Source organism: Mesoplodon densirostris, chromosome 12 (assembly GCF_025265405.1).
Source record: "Mesoplodon densirostris isolate mMesDen1 chromosome 12, mMesDen1 primary haplotype, whole genome shotgun sequence".
Lineage (NCBI taxonomy): Eukaryota > Metazoa > Chordata > Mammalia > Artiodactyla > Ziphiidae > Mesoplodon > Mesoplodon densirostris.
The window spans coordinates 49,845,024-49,864,450 of record NC_082672.1 but is presented as its reverse complement, the minus strand read 5'-3'; the positions used below and the strand labels follow the sequence as shown (position 1 = coordinate 49,864,450).

General features: G+C 40.4%; 1 protein-coding gene across 1 annotated transcript in view; it reads right to left on the bottom strand.

Annotated features, from left to right (window-relative positions):
• Nucleotides 1–225: 225 nt before the first annotated feature.
• The window catches only part of METTL24 (methyltransferase like 24), a 106,938-nt gene continuing 87,736 nt past the window's right edge, over nt 226–19,427 (bottom strand). The window contains exon 5 of the mRNA XM_060115333.1: nt 226–540. Within this exon, the coding sequence (XP_059971316.1) occupies nt 226–540 (315 nt within the window). The remainder of the gene's footprint in view (nt 541–19,427) is intronic.

The window sequence follows — 19,427 nt, the reverse complement described above, 5'->3', positions numbered from 1 at the left end:
TGACTAGTGTGGCACTCCTGTGTCCATCCCCTCAACAAGTGTTAACTGTTCCCCTACCCTGTGCGAGATGCCAGGCTACATGTACCACAAAGGCGATAACACAATCCCGGCCTCAAGCAGGTCACAGGCTAGTGGGAGACTGGACAAGTAAACCAGAATAACTAGAATCATGGACATGATCCATGCTGCAAATATTTCCTTGAGTTCTTGATGAGCTCCTGCATCCTATTTCCATCTTGTATTCACCCAACTCAGAGTATAACAGCTACTCGCATTGAAAATATCTTTCTTCAGGAATAGCTGAGGTTTAGATAAATCTTTGTAACTGTGAAAAAGCCTGAAATCCTGTATTTCTAACTCTTTAAGGAGGCTGTACCAGAACCGCACAACACTGCTGTCACTGCCACTGACCTCAAACCCGGGCCAGTGGAGATGGATCTCAAAGATGAGCTGTCCAATTTGTTCAAGGACATCTTCCAGAATAAGATTTTCCAAAACTTTCCATTCTGCACTTTCCAGATCTGCTTTGAGAACATCAATCTGTAACAAAATGATGAAATGAGATTAGCAGAGTCAATAAACATTGTTAAAAATACCACTGATATCAGAAGCATCAGTGTGTAGCTACCTCCCAAGAAAGCAGAATTTTTCAAATTTTAGAGTTAGAAGTCTTTTTCAAATGGTCACTTATGACATGAATTTCTAACCTCACACCACACCAAATGTTAATATACAAATAATGAAATACCGGTCAGAAATCATGATGGACCTTCTTACTCTCTGCCCAGTGGGAATGGATGTCCAAGAAGGAGATGCTGGAGCATGTATATCACAAAGCACCATGTCCACAGCCTCTCCCCAGCAACCTATATGCTGCTCAGAGGAACCCAGCCATGTCCTGGCAGAACGGTGGCCTGCAGGGAGGGACTGACAAATAGCCACTGCCTACAGGAACCATCTCAAAAAACCTTACCCCCCACCAACTTCATCAGGATTGGAAGCCAGGGAAAGAGTTCTCAGGTATCTGAATTCTGGACTTGAAAAAGAAAATTATTAACATTATTCCATGATTTCTTTAAAAAGTATATACCAGTACAGTGTTCTAAAAAAATTTCTAATAAAACCATTCTCTGTTCATTTAATGAATACACATTCACATTCCAGGTGAAATGGAACATAGGAAGAAGAGTAGGATGGGAGAGATTTTGCAATTAATCAAGCTATGAGAAGCAGCTCCTTTCTGCTGACTTTGCACAAAATCCGTTAGAATAGCAGAATACCAAATACTTCCAGAAAGCAATGAAAGCTAATTACTTCGCTCCTGGCACTATGCTAAGTGCTTCACCTCGCAATATTCATTTACTCCTCTCAACCATTCTACAAGGGTGTATCCCTATTTAAAGCTGAGAAAACCAGACTCATTAATCCATCCTCAGTCACATAGCTTGAGAGACAGTGGTGAACTCTGAACTGAGTCTGTCTACATGGCCCATGTTCCTAACCACGACATGATGTTGAATTCCCATAAACCACAAGAGGAAAAATGGTAACTCAGAGCTCCTAAAAGGCTTTGGTTTGGAAAAGAAGGTGCTATTGGAGAGGGAGTAAGGGTCAGTGAGTACAAGTACTGTTATCAGCATCGCCATTTTACACTGGAAAGCAAAGCACCTTCCAGCTTAAAGAATCACTTTCCACATATATTATCTCAGCAAAACGGCCCTATAGGTAAGCAAGGATTTGGTAAAAATGACTTTTCTGCTGCCAAGAAATGGAGGGGGAAGTTAAAGGGGATAATTTGACCACACAGAGGAAGGCTGGCACATTCAGACACAAACGGGAATAATTAACATGCAGGGAATCACTGCAATAGAGCAAAGCCTATAGTTCCAAGAGGTGACAGCAAAACCCTAAACAGCTTTTCAGGAAGCTGCTAACTGAAGTCACCAAAATCCTACCCATGAAAGTGAAGTATCTTTGACTTTTCAGAAGGATGAATAAGAACCAAGGCCAATCCTGCCCCAGCCTCTCCTTTCTCTCAGTGCATGTCTATTTGACAAGCTTCTCATTTGCAGCTGAGACATGAGGCTCTCAGTGAATGGTAAAATTCCTTGTGTCATTTCAGAGTTGACTGGAGGAGATGCATAGAATTCAGATATAATTGATCCAAGAAAATGGTCTTTGCCCGGCATACTGAGACCCTGCAGGAGAGGCTTTCACTCACTTGCCTTGGATAGTACCTCCTGGTCCACCAGGGAAAGAGTGATAGAAACAACCCCAAGAATATCAGGAGGCCTTAGAAAAGGCTAGATATCCATAAACCAGCTTTTTTGTTGTTGTTGTTGTTGTTCAATGGTTCCAAAATCAAAGGGAAAAGTTGCAAGAAACAAAAGCAACTTTCTTTTCTAAAAGGAAGCGAGCAAAGGCAGGTTCCATGTGAACATATACAAGGCTGAAATAATTCTCGTGAATTGGACACAATAGAGTTAATTCACTCTTTTTTTTTTTAACTCTGCTGCCCTGGCTCATCCTTGGCTTTGTTTAATCTTCAGAGTTTTAAGCAGAATATTCCTGAATTAGGGTAATTAGGCTGCCAAAAGAAATACTAAATCAAAACTTCACAGAATTTTTTAACTTATACAGAAAATATCCAAAACTCAAAATCAACATTTGTTGTGTCAGTTCACATAGTCAAGAATATCTTAGGTTTCTTACAGGTTTATTTTTTACCATGGCTTTCTGCGAGTTTGGATATATTGAATGTGATCAATAAATCAAAGTCTTAGAAGAGCAGAGTAAACTTTAAAATTTCAGCCTAAAATTGGCCTAAAAATTATATTAGTGAAGTGTAGAGGAATATACTTAACATATTTTTCAATCATATTTTTAAAATAAGCTATCAATCAGAAGTTATGAGCAACTGGACTAGAGCCCACGAGCCACTACTGAGCCCGCGTACCACAACTGAGCCCGCATGCCACAACTAATGAAGCCCACGGACCTAGAGCCCGTGCTCCCCAACAAGAGAAGCCAGTGCAGTAAGAAGCCCGCACCCTGCAACGAAGAGTAGTCCCCGCTCGCCGCAACTAGAGAAAGCCCGCAGGCAGCAACGAAGACCCAACACAGCCAAAAATAAATAAATAAATAAATAAATTTATGAAAAAGAAGTTATGCGCAACTGGAAAAAAACAAATTATTAGGCTAAGTCATAGCAAATCCATGCTTTCTTTAGAAATGCAGTTTTCATTTACAAAATGCTATTCCAACTAAAGAGCAAAAAGTATTTCAAACATGACCACACTCCGCCACCCCCTTTTGAATCCAGTGACTGAAAATTCTCCACTTCAATCAGAATTATAAAGGTTGATCTAAATCATGCAGCCCAGGGGTAGTACAGCACTGAGGAAGACATCGCTCTTTCCTATTTTCCAGCCTTAGCGTACAGACAGCCAAATGCGGTGAATAAAACACGGTTTTCGGGCCTCCCTGGTGGCGCAGTGGTTGAGAGTCCGCCTGCCGATGCAGGGGACACGGGTTCGTGCCCCGATCCCGGAGGGTCCCACATGCCGCGGAGCGGCTGGGCCCGCGAGCCATGGCCGCGGGGCCTGTGTGTCCGGAGCCTGTGCTCCGCAACGGGAGAGGCCACAGCAGTGAGAGGCCCGCGTACAGCAAAAAAAAAAAAAAAAAAAAAAAAACACGGTTTTCTCTTCCAGTGTGCTTTTTCTATTTCTTGCATTTCAGAATGTTCTATTACCACAGCTATTTTGCAAGTATAATTTCTATTATTACTGTGTAATGCACCCAATATTATTGTTATTATAAGGTGCTAAACATCTCTGAATAAGGTATGCCACTCTTAAGATTCTAATATCAGCTTTCAACAATTATGGCACTAAAAATCATGCAAATTATTATATCGGAATAATCAAGTGCCAATCCTAATACAGTTAGGTTAAATCAGGTTTCTTGAGAAAAACAACTGAATGTTAGCTCTCTGTAAACTCTGGAATAACTTAGGACATATTCTCAAAGGAAGTAGAGGAAGCAACCTATTTGGTATAAATTCAGAGGCATTAAAGTAGTCCTCCCATCAAAGTTATCTCCTTTTCCTTGTGCCTGAAATATATAATAAATCACCTTTTATAGAACTTTTTGAGGAAATGAGAATTTTAATTTTAACTGGATTAAGATGTGAGGCCATCTGGCAGCTTCCTCTTCAGGGGCACAGTTTATCCTGTGTTCATCCACCCAGAAATGCAGAGATGAGAGGAAAGGAGGGTAAGGTGCACTGGCATGGGTATTAGGGATTTTTTTTGTTTTTTGTTTTTTGTTTTTTGTGGGGTTTTTTTGCAGTACGCGGGCCTCTCACTGCTGTGGCCTCTCCCGTTGCGGAGCACAGGCTCCGGATGCGCAGGCTCAGCGGCCATGGCGCACGGACCCAGCCGCTCCGCGGCATGTGTGATCTTCCCAGACCGGGGCACGAACCCGTGTCCCCTGCATCGGCAGGCGGACTCTCAACCACTGCGCCACCAGGGAAGCCCATGGGTATTAGTTTACTAGGACTGCTGTAACAAAGTACCACAGATTGTGTGGCTTCAAAAATAGAAATGTGTTGTCTCATTTCTGGAGGCTAGATGTCCAAAATCAAGGTGTCCAACACTGTTGGTTCCTCTGAGAGCTATGAAGGATACTCTGTTTCATGCCTCTCTCCTAGCTCCTGGCGGTCTGCTGGCAATCTTTAGCATTCCGTGGTTTCTTCATCTCTCTGATCTATGTCTTCATCTTTACACAATGTTATTCCTGTGTATGTGTCCAAATTTCCCCTCTTTATAAGAACACCAATCGTATTGGATTAGGGACCCACCCTCCATCATTATTACCTCAGTTAAACTAATTACATCTGGCTTGACTCTGACTCTATTTCCAGTTATGATCACATTCTGAGGAACCAGGGGTTGTGACTTCAACATACGTATTTTGGGAGGACACAACAGTGTTTGAAGTAACTACTGCTATAGAGCTTTGGCAAGTATGTGTCAGCAGCCAGTTTTCTGGGGCCAGTGCCTACGGAAAGTATCCTGTACCAGAGATCCAAGGGCAAGCAACTATCTGAGGGAATTATGGATGTTGTCCTGCTGGTCCCTACATCAGCCAACACTGACAGCTCCAATCTTTTTTTTTTTTTTTTTTTTTTTTTTTTTTTTTTTTTTTGCGGTATGCGGGCCTCTCACTGTTGTGGCCTCTCCCATTAGCAGAGCACAGGCTCCAGACGCGCAGGCTCAGCGGCCATGGCTCATGGGCCTAGCCGCTCCGCGGCATGTGGGATCTTCCCAGACTGGGGCACGAACCCGCATCCCCTGCATCGGCAGGCGGACTCTCAACCACTGCGCCACCAGGGAAGCCCTGACAGCTCCAATCTTGCTAAGTGTCAAACCCAAGGCAGATCAACAAGCCTCCAAAGCCAATTAAAACCATCATCATGAAACCCCTTTGCTTCATTCCCTGGGTCTTTCTTGGCCACACAACCAGGCCCAGCAGGTGTGGCTCCTGTTTGGCACCCTCCTGTTCCCTAGCCCATCCCTCTCCCTCCTCTGGAACTCCTTCAGGCAGTCAGTGTCCTCATGCCTACAGCTCCCCACCTGAGCCTTTTTCCCTTCGAGGGGGTTCTCCAGCAGGACAGGAAGATTTTGTTACATGCCTGCTATCTTTCAAGAGGGCAAAAGTGGAAGCTGCAACACCAGCATCATTTCTGCTGCATTCTATTGGCCAAAGCAAACCACGAGGCTAGCCCAGATTCAAGGGGAGATGAAATAGATGCCACTCTTGAGGGGAGGAGTGGCATACACAGAAATGAGGAGATAGTCATTGTTCACAGCCATGTCTGCAGATAATTGACGCCAATGATTGAAAACAATATTATTTTATATACAAATCCATGAATGAACTACAGTATTACCATAGACATGAGCATTAAATGAACACAAGCAACACTCCAGGAAAAATGAATAATAAAGCCTTTATTCATCAGAATATTATTATTATTATTTTTTTTTTTTCGGTACGCGGGCCTCTCACTGTTGTGGCCTCCCCCGTTGCGGAGCACAGGCTCTGGACGCGCAGGCCCAGCGGCCATGGCTCACTGGCCCAGCCGCTCTGCGGCATATGGGATCCTCCCAGACCGGGGCACGAACCCGTATCCCCTGCATCGGCAGGCGGACTCTCAACCACTGCGCCACCAGGGAGGCCCCATCAGAATATTATTAAAGAACGGACATTAGGGAATTCCCTGGCAGTCCGGTGGTTAGGACTCTGTGCTTTCACTGCTGAGGGCCTGGGTTCAATCCCTGGTTGGGGAACTAAGATCTCACAAGCCTCGTGGTGCAGCCAAAAAAAAAAAAGAAGGGACATTAATTAAAACATGGTATTTTCTGTTAGATCTGGCTTTCCTTGGAAGTTGACTGAGAATCTGGGATATCCAATGGATTAAAGATGACTAATAAAGAAACTTCTGAAAAGAACAAGTAAATATGTATAAGTCCTAGATATACTAGTCTACTGCGCTCCTATAACAAAATACCAGAGACTGAGTGACTTAACAACAGAAATTTGTTTTCTCACAGTTTTGGAGGCTGGAAGTCCAACATCAAAGTGTCAATAGGTTTGGTTTCTCCTAAGGTCTCTCTTCATGGCTTGCTGAAGGCTGCTTCCTCACTGTGCTCACATGGCCTTTCCTCTGTATGAGCACTCCTGGTAGTCCTTCCTCTTCTTATAAGGACACCAGTCCTATTGGATCAGGGCCCATTCTTACAACTTCATTTAACCTTAATTACCTCCTTAAAGGCTCTATGACCAAACACAATCATATTGAGGGTAAGTGCTTCAATTTGTGAATTTGGGGGGGGACACAATTCAGTCCATAACAGATATAAAACAGGTATTTTTGCTGTACTTTATTGAGAGGCAACCAGTATCTCTGCACAAAGAGTTTTAAAATACATCCCTGTTACTGCTATGGCAGCCCGATTGCTGGAGAGGGCCAGCAGTTCTTCCTGCATAGCTAATGGCTACTCCAGTTCTGGGTAGTAAAAATGTGAGCCATCTAATTAATTGAAGGTGAGTCATAGACACTGTGACAGATTTTATTTTCCAAAGATGGTCTCACCATTAACTCCCATCTCACATGCTCTTCTACAATATGGCCTTGACCCTCCTCCCATCAAGAGATGAAGTTGATCTCCCCTCCCCAGGGATAGCTTCTTGGGGGTGCAACCTACACAGTCACACCAGGCTCTGCACTTAAAAGGGCTCAACACTTGGTTTAATGCTCTGTTGTCACTGACTTGAATTTCTTAATATGTTTTGAACAAAAGACCCTACACTTTCACTTTGTATTCAGCCCCACAAATTCTGTATCCTGTCCTGTTATATCCTCCCCCTGAATCTTGATGGGCTTGTGACTAGGGACTACTAAAGTCTGGTAGAAGTCACTCTAGGTGACATTCAAGCACAGGCCATAAAGGTGATGCAGCTTCTCCTTTGTTCACTGGTACTCTCTCTTGAAAACTTTAGCCACCATGCAAGGTGTCCAAGTGCCCTGAGGCCACCATGCTATGAGTCCAAACTAGCCCTTGCAGAGAGACCATACGAAGAGACTCAATCAATATGAAGAGGGTGATGCCTGACTGACCCCAGTTGCTCCAGCCAGCATCTGACTGCAACCCGATAAGAGATCCTGAGCCAGAACTGCCCAGAAAAGCCCTTCCCAAACACTGACCCCCAGAAACTGGGAGAGATAATAAAATGATCAAATTCTGTTGTTTTAAGAAACTTAAGTTTTGAGGGTGACTCATTATGTGACAGGAAATAACTAGAACAGAGACCAAGTGCTGCTTATGCAAGTCTTCTTTTGAAACATTACAAGTTACTTGTATAGTGTCAAATACTATATTTTCCAAAGCTGTGACTTCTAGAAATTAATATATTTTTAACCAAAGATATTTTCTTATTAAAAAACCAGTACATAGTCATTATTTAAAAATTAAAGCTACAGATAAGCAAAAAGAAAAAGAATTAAAATACACATCATCTAGAGTATAAAAACAATTAACTTGAACACCTGGTATATTTCTTGTTAAACATTTTTCTTTGCCTTAAACACCCCCCCCCACAGATTACAGCCTACATGGGCATAATTCAAATACACATGTTGTTTATAAAATTCGAATTATACTGTTTTAAAATTTGCTTTTTAATGTAACAGGCCATGAATATTTTTCCAGGCCAATAAATTTTCATCTAAAACGTTCTCTCAAATAGCATCCTTGGGAGCTTTCTTAAGAATGTGATGGAGGTGAGTAAGGCCCCTGCAGGAGCGAGGGACATGTGGAGGAGGCCCCAGACCTTATGCCTCGACTCAACAGGAGCAGCTCCCCTTTTCCCTCTTTTATATGCTTGGAGTCCCTTGTAAATTTTTGCTTAAGAAAGAGCTTTCCTGCCTAAGAAAAAAAGAATTTGGAAGCCTCCATCTATAACTTGTTTTTTTAACAATTTTTATATTGGTTTAATTAACTTAACCAAATCCCCATTCTGATGGTCATTTAGGTTCTTTCCAACTGGATGATGTTACAAACTGACGTGTTCAACCAACTTGCAGCTAAATATTTAAGTGTGTTTGATTCCTTCCTTAGAAGAAGAACACTCCCAGAAGTAGAGTAGCAGGTTCAAAGCATAGGCACAGTTTACACCTTTTAATAATTTTACTAACCAGTAACCCCTTCCTGTCCCTGCTCTTGAGAAACTGAGGACAAACCAGGTTGCCCTAAGGTGGGAAGCACGGGCAGGCAGACCACAAAAGGCTCCTCCACTGTTATCAGCCCAGTCTACACTCACGTGTTTTCTTACCCTGAAGCCACATGACACCCTGGAGCATTCCTAAACAGACCTATACTTTTATGTCCCAGTGATTCTCTACATAAAACAAAAACCATTTAAAGAAAGAGAAAACAAGACAAATCAATTTTAACTAAGTACATGTTAAACTGTTTTTATATAACTTTTTATTTAAAACATTTTAATTAAAAAATGCTTTATCTATTGTTCTATATTATATCTTTAAAAGAAGATAGATTATTTTTTCCACCCAGAAAATGTGTATTAAAGCTTCAAACTGGCTATTACCATCCCTCATAAAGCTAATTAATCATTATATTAGTCAAAATCCCTGGCTAAGAGCCAAAACTACATAACACCAATAAAATGTCAATATTAACCATACAGCTTATCAATCGACTAACACAGAACAAGGGACTTCCCATTCATACCAGAATTGACCTGCAAACACAGCTGCTTGCCTCACTATGGGCAGTCTGGTTTTGAGGCCAGAATCAGATACTATGTATATGGCATTTACAGATATATCTCACATTTTGTAAAAGACAGATTCCTGAAAAAGAGTGTGGAAATTGATTTTTGTAATTAGGCTCTATTTTTTAAATTATTATTTATTTGACCACTCATTGAGTTATTTATAAACATTTTAAAATTAATTTCTCAGCAATTACCACCCCAACAATACATGATGCATTATTCTCTATATTCACCGTGGTTTAGGTCAATATTCAATCATAATTTTAAAATTATTTTATCAATACAACTTCTTCCTGGCTTTTAGTTTAATTATGAAAGGTTGTTATTTAATGATTGAAGCAAGGTAAATCCAGGCTTTTATATACTGTCTGCTTAAAGCAAGATACATCTGCACCTACAAAATTAAAAGCTGAACACATTAGAAAGAGGATCTTGTTTTTGTAGAAAAATACAAGAAATTTATCTTAAATGAACAAGAGGATTAAAAGTCTCCTTAAAAGCCTTAAACTTTAAACACACTAAATCAGGCCCAATTATCATGGTTGGCTGGCAGAAATGTAACATTACAGGATTTTTGCTACCACTACAGAAAGGGGGAGATAAGACTTGCCCTGCATAGTATGGGAAATATGAAGGGTCACTCTAAGCTAATGTAGGAGCAATTCTGAACTAATAATAAAAGAAAATGATTTGTATGTAGTAATCGGCTCACAGAAGTGACCTCTGCAAGGAGCAACACTCTGTAAATGAATTTTAAAGGAATTAAGGGGAACATTTACAAACACTTTTTTTGTTTGTTTTGTTTTGCCAAAATCTCTAGCCTATTCCAAAGGAGTTAACCTGAAGCTGCCGGGCAAGAACATTCTGGGCTGGGTGAGGTCATATAACATGTAACCCCAGAAACCTAGGTCAGAGACAGGAAATGGGTGAGCTGGTGACAAGTCAAGAAGTCAGCAGGGCTACTGGTGACATGCAACAGCAAGGAACCAAGCAGTGCAAATTCAGGCAGGATTGAGGTGGCAGCAAGGGACCTGGCCCAGGGCAGAGCCAGGCAGCACCAAGGACAGCACCAGGCAACTGCTTTAATTTCCATCAGCACAAAAAGTTCTTTTGGACAGTGCTGCTCGGAGTATCACGTGCATCAGAATCAGCTGGAGGGCTTGGGAACACACAGGTTCTGATTCAGTGGATCTGGAGTGGGGCCTGAGTATTTACATTTTTACCAGGAGCCCAGCTGATGGTGATGTTACTGGTCCAAGGATGACACTTTGAGAACCACTGGACCACACATCGGACTTGGCCGATGACACTGGGTGAGCTTTTCATGGTGTGTTTGCAAAGAACTCGGCCTCAGCACAGGCTGGATTCTCCCCTTCTCATAAGCAGATGCAGAAAGTATCTACTCACTGGTAGGGACTTCCTTGGTGGTCCAGTGGTAAAAAATCCATCTTCCAGTGCAGGAGACATGGGTTCAATCCCTGGTTGGGGAACTAAGATCCCACATGCCGTGGGGCAACTAAGCCCACATGCCACAACTACTGAGCTTGTGCGCCTCAACAAGCGAGTCCACGTGCCGCAAACTACAGAGCCCATGCACTCTGGACCCTGCACACCCCAACGACAGAGCACACACGCCCTGGAGCCCGCATGCCACAACTAGAGAGAAGCCAGCACACGACAACGAAGAGCCCACGCCACAACGAAAGATCCCACATGCCTCAAGGAAGACCCTGAGTGCTGCAACTAAGACCCGATGCAGCCAAAAAGAAAAAAAAGAAAAAAAGGGAGAGAGAAAGAAAGTATCTACACACTGGTCATCTTTGGCTTGGGAAGGTATATGATGGGTTTCCAACACCAGATGTTTTCTTAACTAGGATACAGTTAGGTCAGGGTTTCCTAAACACATCACCAACGTGTTGATAAGGCTTGTACTCCTTGACTGTGTACAGAAAAATGTGTGTTTATTTCCATGAGCACTTTTCTAAGAAAATTCTAGTCCCTGGGACCTTGGCTCTGGGGCCAATTGCCTTATCACATGGGTCTAGGGCAGGTTGTTTAGCCTCTCCTACCACAGGGTTTTCTTGAGGTTAAAGGAGAAATGCACAGCACCTAACAGAGAGTATGTGCTCTGCTTGTGGTAGCTGTTATTATTTTCACGAATTCTCAGTGTGGTCCATAACCCCTTCATTAGCCCTGCCTCAGTTAAGATTATCTTGTTTAAGCTAATATTAAAATGTGCCTTCTCTGCACCATAGCAGCTATGCTGGGGGAGATGACTCAGGGCAAGAATTAAAATTTGGTACAGGAAATACACAGAGGTATTTCAAACATGATAGTAAAAAACCACCTCTATATAGCACATTGGCAGGTGAAGTTGAAAACAGCGTCTTCAATGGCATTTCCATCTGACAAGAGACAGAAGAGGTATAATCCCTATGCCCTAGACTGGACTATAAGCTCCATGAAGGCATTAACTTATTTATTTTTGAATCCACAGCTTCTAGCCCACTGCCAGGGACAATCAAAAATAGTTGATAGGTAGATGGATGAATGGACAAGTGAACAGACGGACAGGTGGATGGATAGGAGAATGGAGAGATGGTTAAATGGACCTCCCAGGATCCAGGTTCTAGAAGATTAGAGCCAGTAATGATACGTGAATATCTGGGCCACTTCCTCATTTTCTAGACAAGGAAAACTGAGGCCTAAGAGGCTAAATGATTTGTCCAAGATCACAAATTAATCAATCAGTGGCAGATATTCTACATCTCAAACATCACTCTCTGCTCTGAGTCTTAAATACACATACACATACATACACACACATCCATTAACATTTATCATGCATTAATACAGCTTTGAGACGAGTCTACAACTCTAAGCTTTATTTTCCTTGAGACTTAAGGACTAGCAAAGTGTTTTATTTCATGACTGCTACAATATTTGAGAAAGAAGCATGATTCCTTTCTTCTCTCAATATCCCTCTCTGCCAAGAATCACTTTGCACCAGAAGTGCCCAGAAAAGCACAATCTGGCATTTTCTAAATTTACTTCTGATCAATACCAGCTCACCACCAAGAACATTAATACAAATTCGGATCCTATAAAATGCTTTTCTCTCACTAGAGAAAAATAGCAACATATACTATTGTTTAGTTTAAAGGGAAATGTAGCATGGCAGAGGTATCACTTGCACACATATCCATTCCTTCTTCTTTCTCAATAACAAAACCCTGATTTCTAGCTGATCACATTGCTGCCCAGATAAAAGACTATATTTCCTAGTCTCTCTTATGGCTGTGTGGCCATGTGGCTAAAACCTGACCAATGATATAAAAGTAAAATTGTCATGTGGGATTTCCAGTAAGTTCCCTTAAAGGAAAAGGCTGTACTTAGTGCTTCCTCCATCCCTTTGCCTGGAGTGAGAATGTGATGGCTGGAGCTGCAGCAGCAATACTGGACCATGAGGAGAAAGATTACACCCTAAGAAGAAAGACGAGCTGGATGAAGCTCAGATCCCTGATGACTATGGAGTCTCTATATAAGACTTGTACTACATACCTCTAGACTTCTCTTATATGAGAGGAAGAAAGGAAGAAAGGAAGAAAGGAAGAAAATTTTCCTACTGTTTAAGCCACTATAATTTTTTTTCACATGTAAGTCAACCTAATTTTTCAACCTAAATACATTCAACATACTCTAGTATTCTTAGCTGCTAATAAAGAGTGGTGTCCCTGTTGAAAAATTTATTTCAAATTGAAATCTTCTGTGAAGAAGTAGTTAGTGGCAGTGAAACAGACCAGGAATCCATGCCTGCTGGAAATTAACTTATTCAGCACTTCCTGAATTGGTAAGCAACTTTCTAATTCTGGAATTACTACTCTTCCTCTAGATTCCCTACATATTTCCTTCTGGCCTCCTCCTCCTTTGCTCCAAAACCATAGCAATTCCTCTCCTTCCAGAATTCTCATGATCACCACATTGCACTCTCCCTTCCTCTCTTAACGCAGAAATTTACAATGCATTAACAAAATGGATCTGCAAAATCACACCTGGTCAGTTCTTTTAGCCTGAAAAATCTAGGTTTGAGGCATCATGTTAATGTAGTACTATTCTTGATCTGTTCTATACATTTGAAATTCTAGTATATGCTTAAGAAGCCAGATACTGACTTATCATCTTGACCATTCAATGAAATCTACACATTTGTATCTTTTTATTGAAAGCACAGATGCTTTCTCTTGAAGAATCAAAGCAAAATTCAGTCAGTCCTCAACTGGAGCAAGAAAATAAAGATATCTTTAGTCTTATAATGCTCTCATAATAACATTCACTTTAGGCAATTTTAAGTTGAATGTGTCAAGTCTTTCACCTGCAAAACAAATGTAACTTATAATTGGGATATATCCAGGTTTTGCGAAGCTTGAAGCTTATTTAATTTGAGGACCCTTTTTAAGAAAAAAAATTACAAATACAGAATTAGGTAAAATCACTTCTGCTTATAATCAAGACATATGTACAAGTCCCAACTCAAGAGAAAAGAGGATTAAATGATAGCAAACTATAAACAGATGTATGGCTAAAAGCCAGAAAATAAGGGAAAAAATAAAAAGAGTTTTTTAAAAACCTACAAGAAAAAAATTCAAGCAGTACCAGTTTTGAACCTCCTGTTAAATTTATGTAGCAATTGCAATGAGGGGAGAAAAACTTTATACACAGAAATATCAGTGCCAACTATCACATTTGGAAATTATCAATAAAATACCCAAAGAAATCTGCTAGATATTCAGATACAGATTGTATCTAAAGCCTCATCTTAGGGAAAATGTTAAGACAATGATGTAAAAATAACCACTCATTGGTTCTCACTGGATATTACTTAAACGTCCCTAACATTTGCTCTAGATGCGCCATCCCTCAGAACATACCTTTTTATCTTATACCTACTGATAATAAAAAAAAATTAATAGCCTACTTTAATCAAGCACTTGCTATATGCCCACTCAAGCAGCATGCTAAGCACTTTTCATTCAATGCCCCCAATTCATCTCCCAACAAACAAATGAGGTAAGTGTTTAATTATCTTCATGCTACAGATGGGCAAACTGAGGCCTAGGTAGGTCACACAACTTGTAAGAGGTGAAGCCAAAGCCAAACCCAAGCAGTTTCCATAGAAACCTGAGATTCAGAAAAGTTAATCAACCAACCCAGGTCACACAGCTATTAAGTGGTAGAATCAGGAATCTAACTGGGTCTGACATCAAAACAGGCGTTCTTAACACCATATTTTTATATCCTCAGAATATTAAGGAAACCAAGCACAAAATATGATATTGTGGAGGGTTTCTGGATTTACAGTTCTCTTTGCAAAAATGACAGACAGGTGGAAAGCAAATATGGAGTGTTTATTAACCTAATACATCTTTGTTGAGCTCCTAGCATGTGCATGGCCCCCTTGCTGCCATTCTTGGGGGTAAAAGGTAGCAATTAGGCCTGGCTTTAGACAAAACACCTGCATTTTAGCAGTTGTATCAATAGCTTATTTTATCACTGGAACTAGTGCCCTCTCCCCTTTGTTCCATGTACTTTTTCTAGAATAATAACATTGTCACTATATTCATTTCATAACTTTTGTATGACCAAAAGGCATAACTTGGGGCTGAGACATTTTCTTTACCAAGTCATGTTTTATAAAGTTCCATACAAATTAATATAAATACATAATAATAAGAAAACCACCATTTGCATCTGTGGAGGCTGGAACAACAGACACAAGACTCATGTCCCTTAGCTAAAGAGGGGTTTCCTCCCGCTAATTCATCCCCTCCACACCAAAAATGGATTATGTATTCCCTTTAATTCCTAATTTCAGATTCAGGTCCAACCAGAAAGGGCCAGGTCTATAGCCAACACCATGTCACATGTTAAACTGTCCAAAATAAAAATTATTTGAACCCTAGCATACCAAGAAACAAATATATGACATTCCAGCCACCTCAGGCCTCTCCATTCCCTAAAGGGCAATAATTTGGGATGCTGTTTGTTTGTTTCTGTTTATAAAAATAAGACATGAATTTGTTAAAAATTGGGAAAGTACAAAAAGATATAGAGAAGAAGGAAAAAACTGTTCAAAATCCCAGTCCCAAGTGGAAATAACTATTAACATTTTGGTTATATTTCTTGCAGTATTTTATCTACCTTAGAAAATAATTGAGATCAAACAGCACATATAATTCTGAAATCTCTAATGGGGAGTTTTTGCTTTGCTTGTTTTTTCACTTTAAAAGGTCATCTGCTTAATACTCATGTACAGAGCCCTTTTTTACAGGCAAAAAGCATTTCAACAGCTTGACTGGAACATTCTAGAGACATGTGAAAACAGCCCAAGCTTTTCTTAGATGTAATTCAGTAGGCTGTCCTGGGACTTTTTGCTCCATAGAAGTGAAGACGCGCCCTCACAATTTACCCTCCATAGAGTTACATGACAAGATGAGAACTGACCTTCCTGAAAAATAAGAATTGTCATTGTATTTTCATGCTAATATGAATTTAGTGAGAAATTTGTATTTTTTCATGTTTTACAACATCTACTGATTTACACCTGGCACTCTCTGAATTACACAAGCAGGAAAGATTGCAAATTCAAAAGAAAGGAAGCACATATGGAGAAGTGGAGGAGTCATTTAAACATTTATCAAGATAAAAGTGTGCAAGAGCCTCATTCGTTTGACAAGGAAGAGGTGAAAGAAGAGGATGTGAAGGAGGAGGAGGGGGGAGAGGAGACTCAGCTTCATCCTCCAACTGCCCTGTGCCTTGTAGAGGACTTCTGGTTGAGATTTCCCCTTTCTAACAGCCCTAAAACCTTTCTTATTCCTCAGTCTCACAGCAAGTAGAATGGCTGCCCAACAGTTAAGGTGAAAAGATGCCTTTACTACTTTGTTTGCTATGAATTGACATGTGGGACATTTGGCAGATGATCATCTGAAAATCACCCAAATCTATACACTTCTAACTGAATCAAAGAGATCAATATATATAATATATATTTTTAAGCCTGTGTGTTGGCCCAGAACAGAGAGAGTGGAGGTAATCATGAAAGTTTTATGGGTTGTCGTGTCAGCCAGGGACTTCATCATCTTGCTTGATTTCAGTGGTAGCTGTTTTTATAATTTTTCAATTGAGGTTCCCAGGATTCCCTCCCCTCTTATTCATCTTCCTTTATTTTTTAAAAGAATTGCTGATGCCTGGGAGGTTTCAGCCATGAGGCAATGCAGTTTTTTTGTTTTTGTTTTTTTTACATCTTTATTGAGTATAATTGTTTTACAATGTGTGTTAGTTTCTGCTTTATAACAAAGTGAATCAGTTATACATATACATATATCCCCATATCTCTTCCCTCTTGCGTCTCCCTCCCTCCCACCCTCCCTATCCCACCCATCTAGGTGTCCACAAACCACTGAGCTGATCTCCCTGTGCTATGCGGCTGCTTCCCACTAGCTATCTATTTTACGTTTGGTGTGACAAAGTGAGAGAGTGGCATGGCAATGCAGTTTTATTGGAGCTAGAGGAGTTTTCCAAATGGCATCTTTTCAACAGAAACAAAAGGAAGGATGTCGTTTCCCTAACGTGCATACACAACTTGTGGAGCTTGGTGGCCAGTCCGCTGTTAACCTGTCACCACGAACACCTTCCCTAAAATGGATGTTCTATATTTCAGGGAGTGGGTGGTTTCAGGCAGACGTATTTCAGGCACCAAGGTTAGCTCTGAATCATGTTAAGTAGAATGACAGCCTACTGGCTACTTCCCTGAATAGTGTAGTAATAACACATAAACTTCTTGGAAAGCCAAAACTCTTACAAGACATTTTACTTAGCAAGTTTAAATTCTTTCAGCTACTAGTGATCCTCATACCAGTGTTTTCCATAAATGTCTAAATGGAGATAAATGTGTTCTAATTGTCTTGTTTCTTATGAGAGGAGGAAAAGCAGTACCATCTTGGTTCTTCTGAAGTGAGTTGCCAAATTTAGTTGAGTTCCTTACTAACTGGATGTTTAACTAAAGAATTCATGCCAAAAACAGCTTCTTATTGTCTTTAGTTAAGAGCATACATCTTTAATTTGTTGTTTCAAAAAACTAAGCGTGGTAAACTGCATCAGATGTGAGCTTAGTGATCTATGTGCTAGAAATTGTCAACCAGATACACATTTGAAATTGAAAAAAAAATTAACAGGGAAGGATTAAAAAGAGTCCATAGTTTATTATAAAAAGTCTATATAGGGCTTCCCTGGTGGCGCAGTGGTTGAGAATCTGCCTGCTAATGCAGGGGACACAGGTTTGAGCCCTGGTCTGGGAGGATCCCACATGCCGCGGAGCAACTAGGCCCGTGAGCCACAGCTACTGAGCCTGCGCACCTGGAGCCTGTGCTCCGCAACGAGAGGCCGTGATAGTGAGAGGCCCGCGCACCGCGATGAAGAGTGGCCCCCGCTCGCCACAACTAGAGAAAGCCCTCGCACAGAAATGAAGACCCAACACAGCAAAAATAAATAAATTGATTAATAACTCCTACCCCCAACATCTTCTTTAAAAAAAAAAAAAAGTCTGTATAGCCTATATATTTTTTGAAGTCAGTTCTCAGTTATCTATGGGGTAATTTCAAAACCCACATTCAAAAAGCAGTTAGACATGTACACTTCATAGCTAAATATCAAATGTTTATTTTTAGTTATATACAATTTGGATCCCTGGAGGAAAATAATAAATTGTTGATAGTGCACAACCAGCTTTCATTATTTGTGGGCAATGTGACTTATTTCTATTTTCTTCATAGACAAAAACCCAGTTCAAATTTGTTTATAGCAAGCCCCAGAGCAACTTTAAATGTTTTAGTAATGAATATTTCTTTTAAAATGAATTCTTAAATAGAGTTTTAAAATGTTTCGTGCTGTAGCTTTAATTTTTATTTATTTATTTATTTTTAAAAAATATCTTTATTGGAGTATAATCGCTTTACAATGGTGTGTTAGTTTCTGCTTTATAACAAAGTGAATCAGTTATACATATACATATGTCCCCGCATCTCTTCCCTCTTGCGTCTCCCTCCCTCCCACCCTCCCTATCCCACCCCTCTAGGTGGTCACAAACCACTGAGCTGATCTCCCTGTGCTATGCGGCTGCTTCCCACTAGCTATCTATTTTACGTTTGATAGTGTATATATGTCAGTGCCACTCTCTCACATTGTCACAGCTTACCCTTCCCCTCCCCATATCCTCAAGTCCATTCTCTAGTAGGTCTTTGTCTTTATTCCTGTCTTACCCCTAGGTTCCTCATGACATTTTTTTTTCTTAGATTCCATATATATGTGTTAGCATATGGTATTTGTCTTTCTCTTTGACTTTGTAGCTTTAATTTTTTATTGCAATAGGATTTGACTTTTTTCAAAAATAAATTTGTTTTATTAAAACAGTTGTAAAAATGCAACTGGGACAGAAATGTATAAAACAAAAGGTAAAAGTTCCTTATTCCTGCCCACATTTTAAATTTTGGTAGAGATTGATAGATGTGATAGCTATTGCTAAAATGCCAAGGCTCACTGATATCACCTTCACCAACACTGGCTCTTATCAATCTTTTTAGTACTTGCTTGCCCAATATTTCTAATGAACTATGCCTTCTCTCAAGAGTTCACAGCCTTAAATTGTCCACCTTCCACAATGTTTCCAGAATTATCTACCTAATTTTAAACCTAATTACAGTAAGTCCCCTACACATGAACGAGTTCCGTTCCAAGAGCATGTTCATAAGTCCCATTTGTTTCTAAGCCCAACAACGTTAGCCTAGGTACCCAACTAACACAATCAGCTATACAATACTGTAATGTAATAGGTTTATAATACTTTTCACATAAATAATATGTAAAAAAAAGACACAAAAAATAAAGAAAACAATTTTAATCCTACAGTACAGTACCTTGAAAAGTACAGTAGTACAGTACAACAGCTGGCATACAGGGGCTGGCACTGAGTGAACAGGCAAGAAGAGTTACTGGCTGGAGGAGGGAGAGGA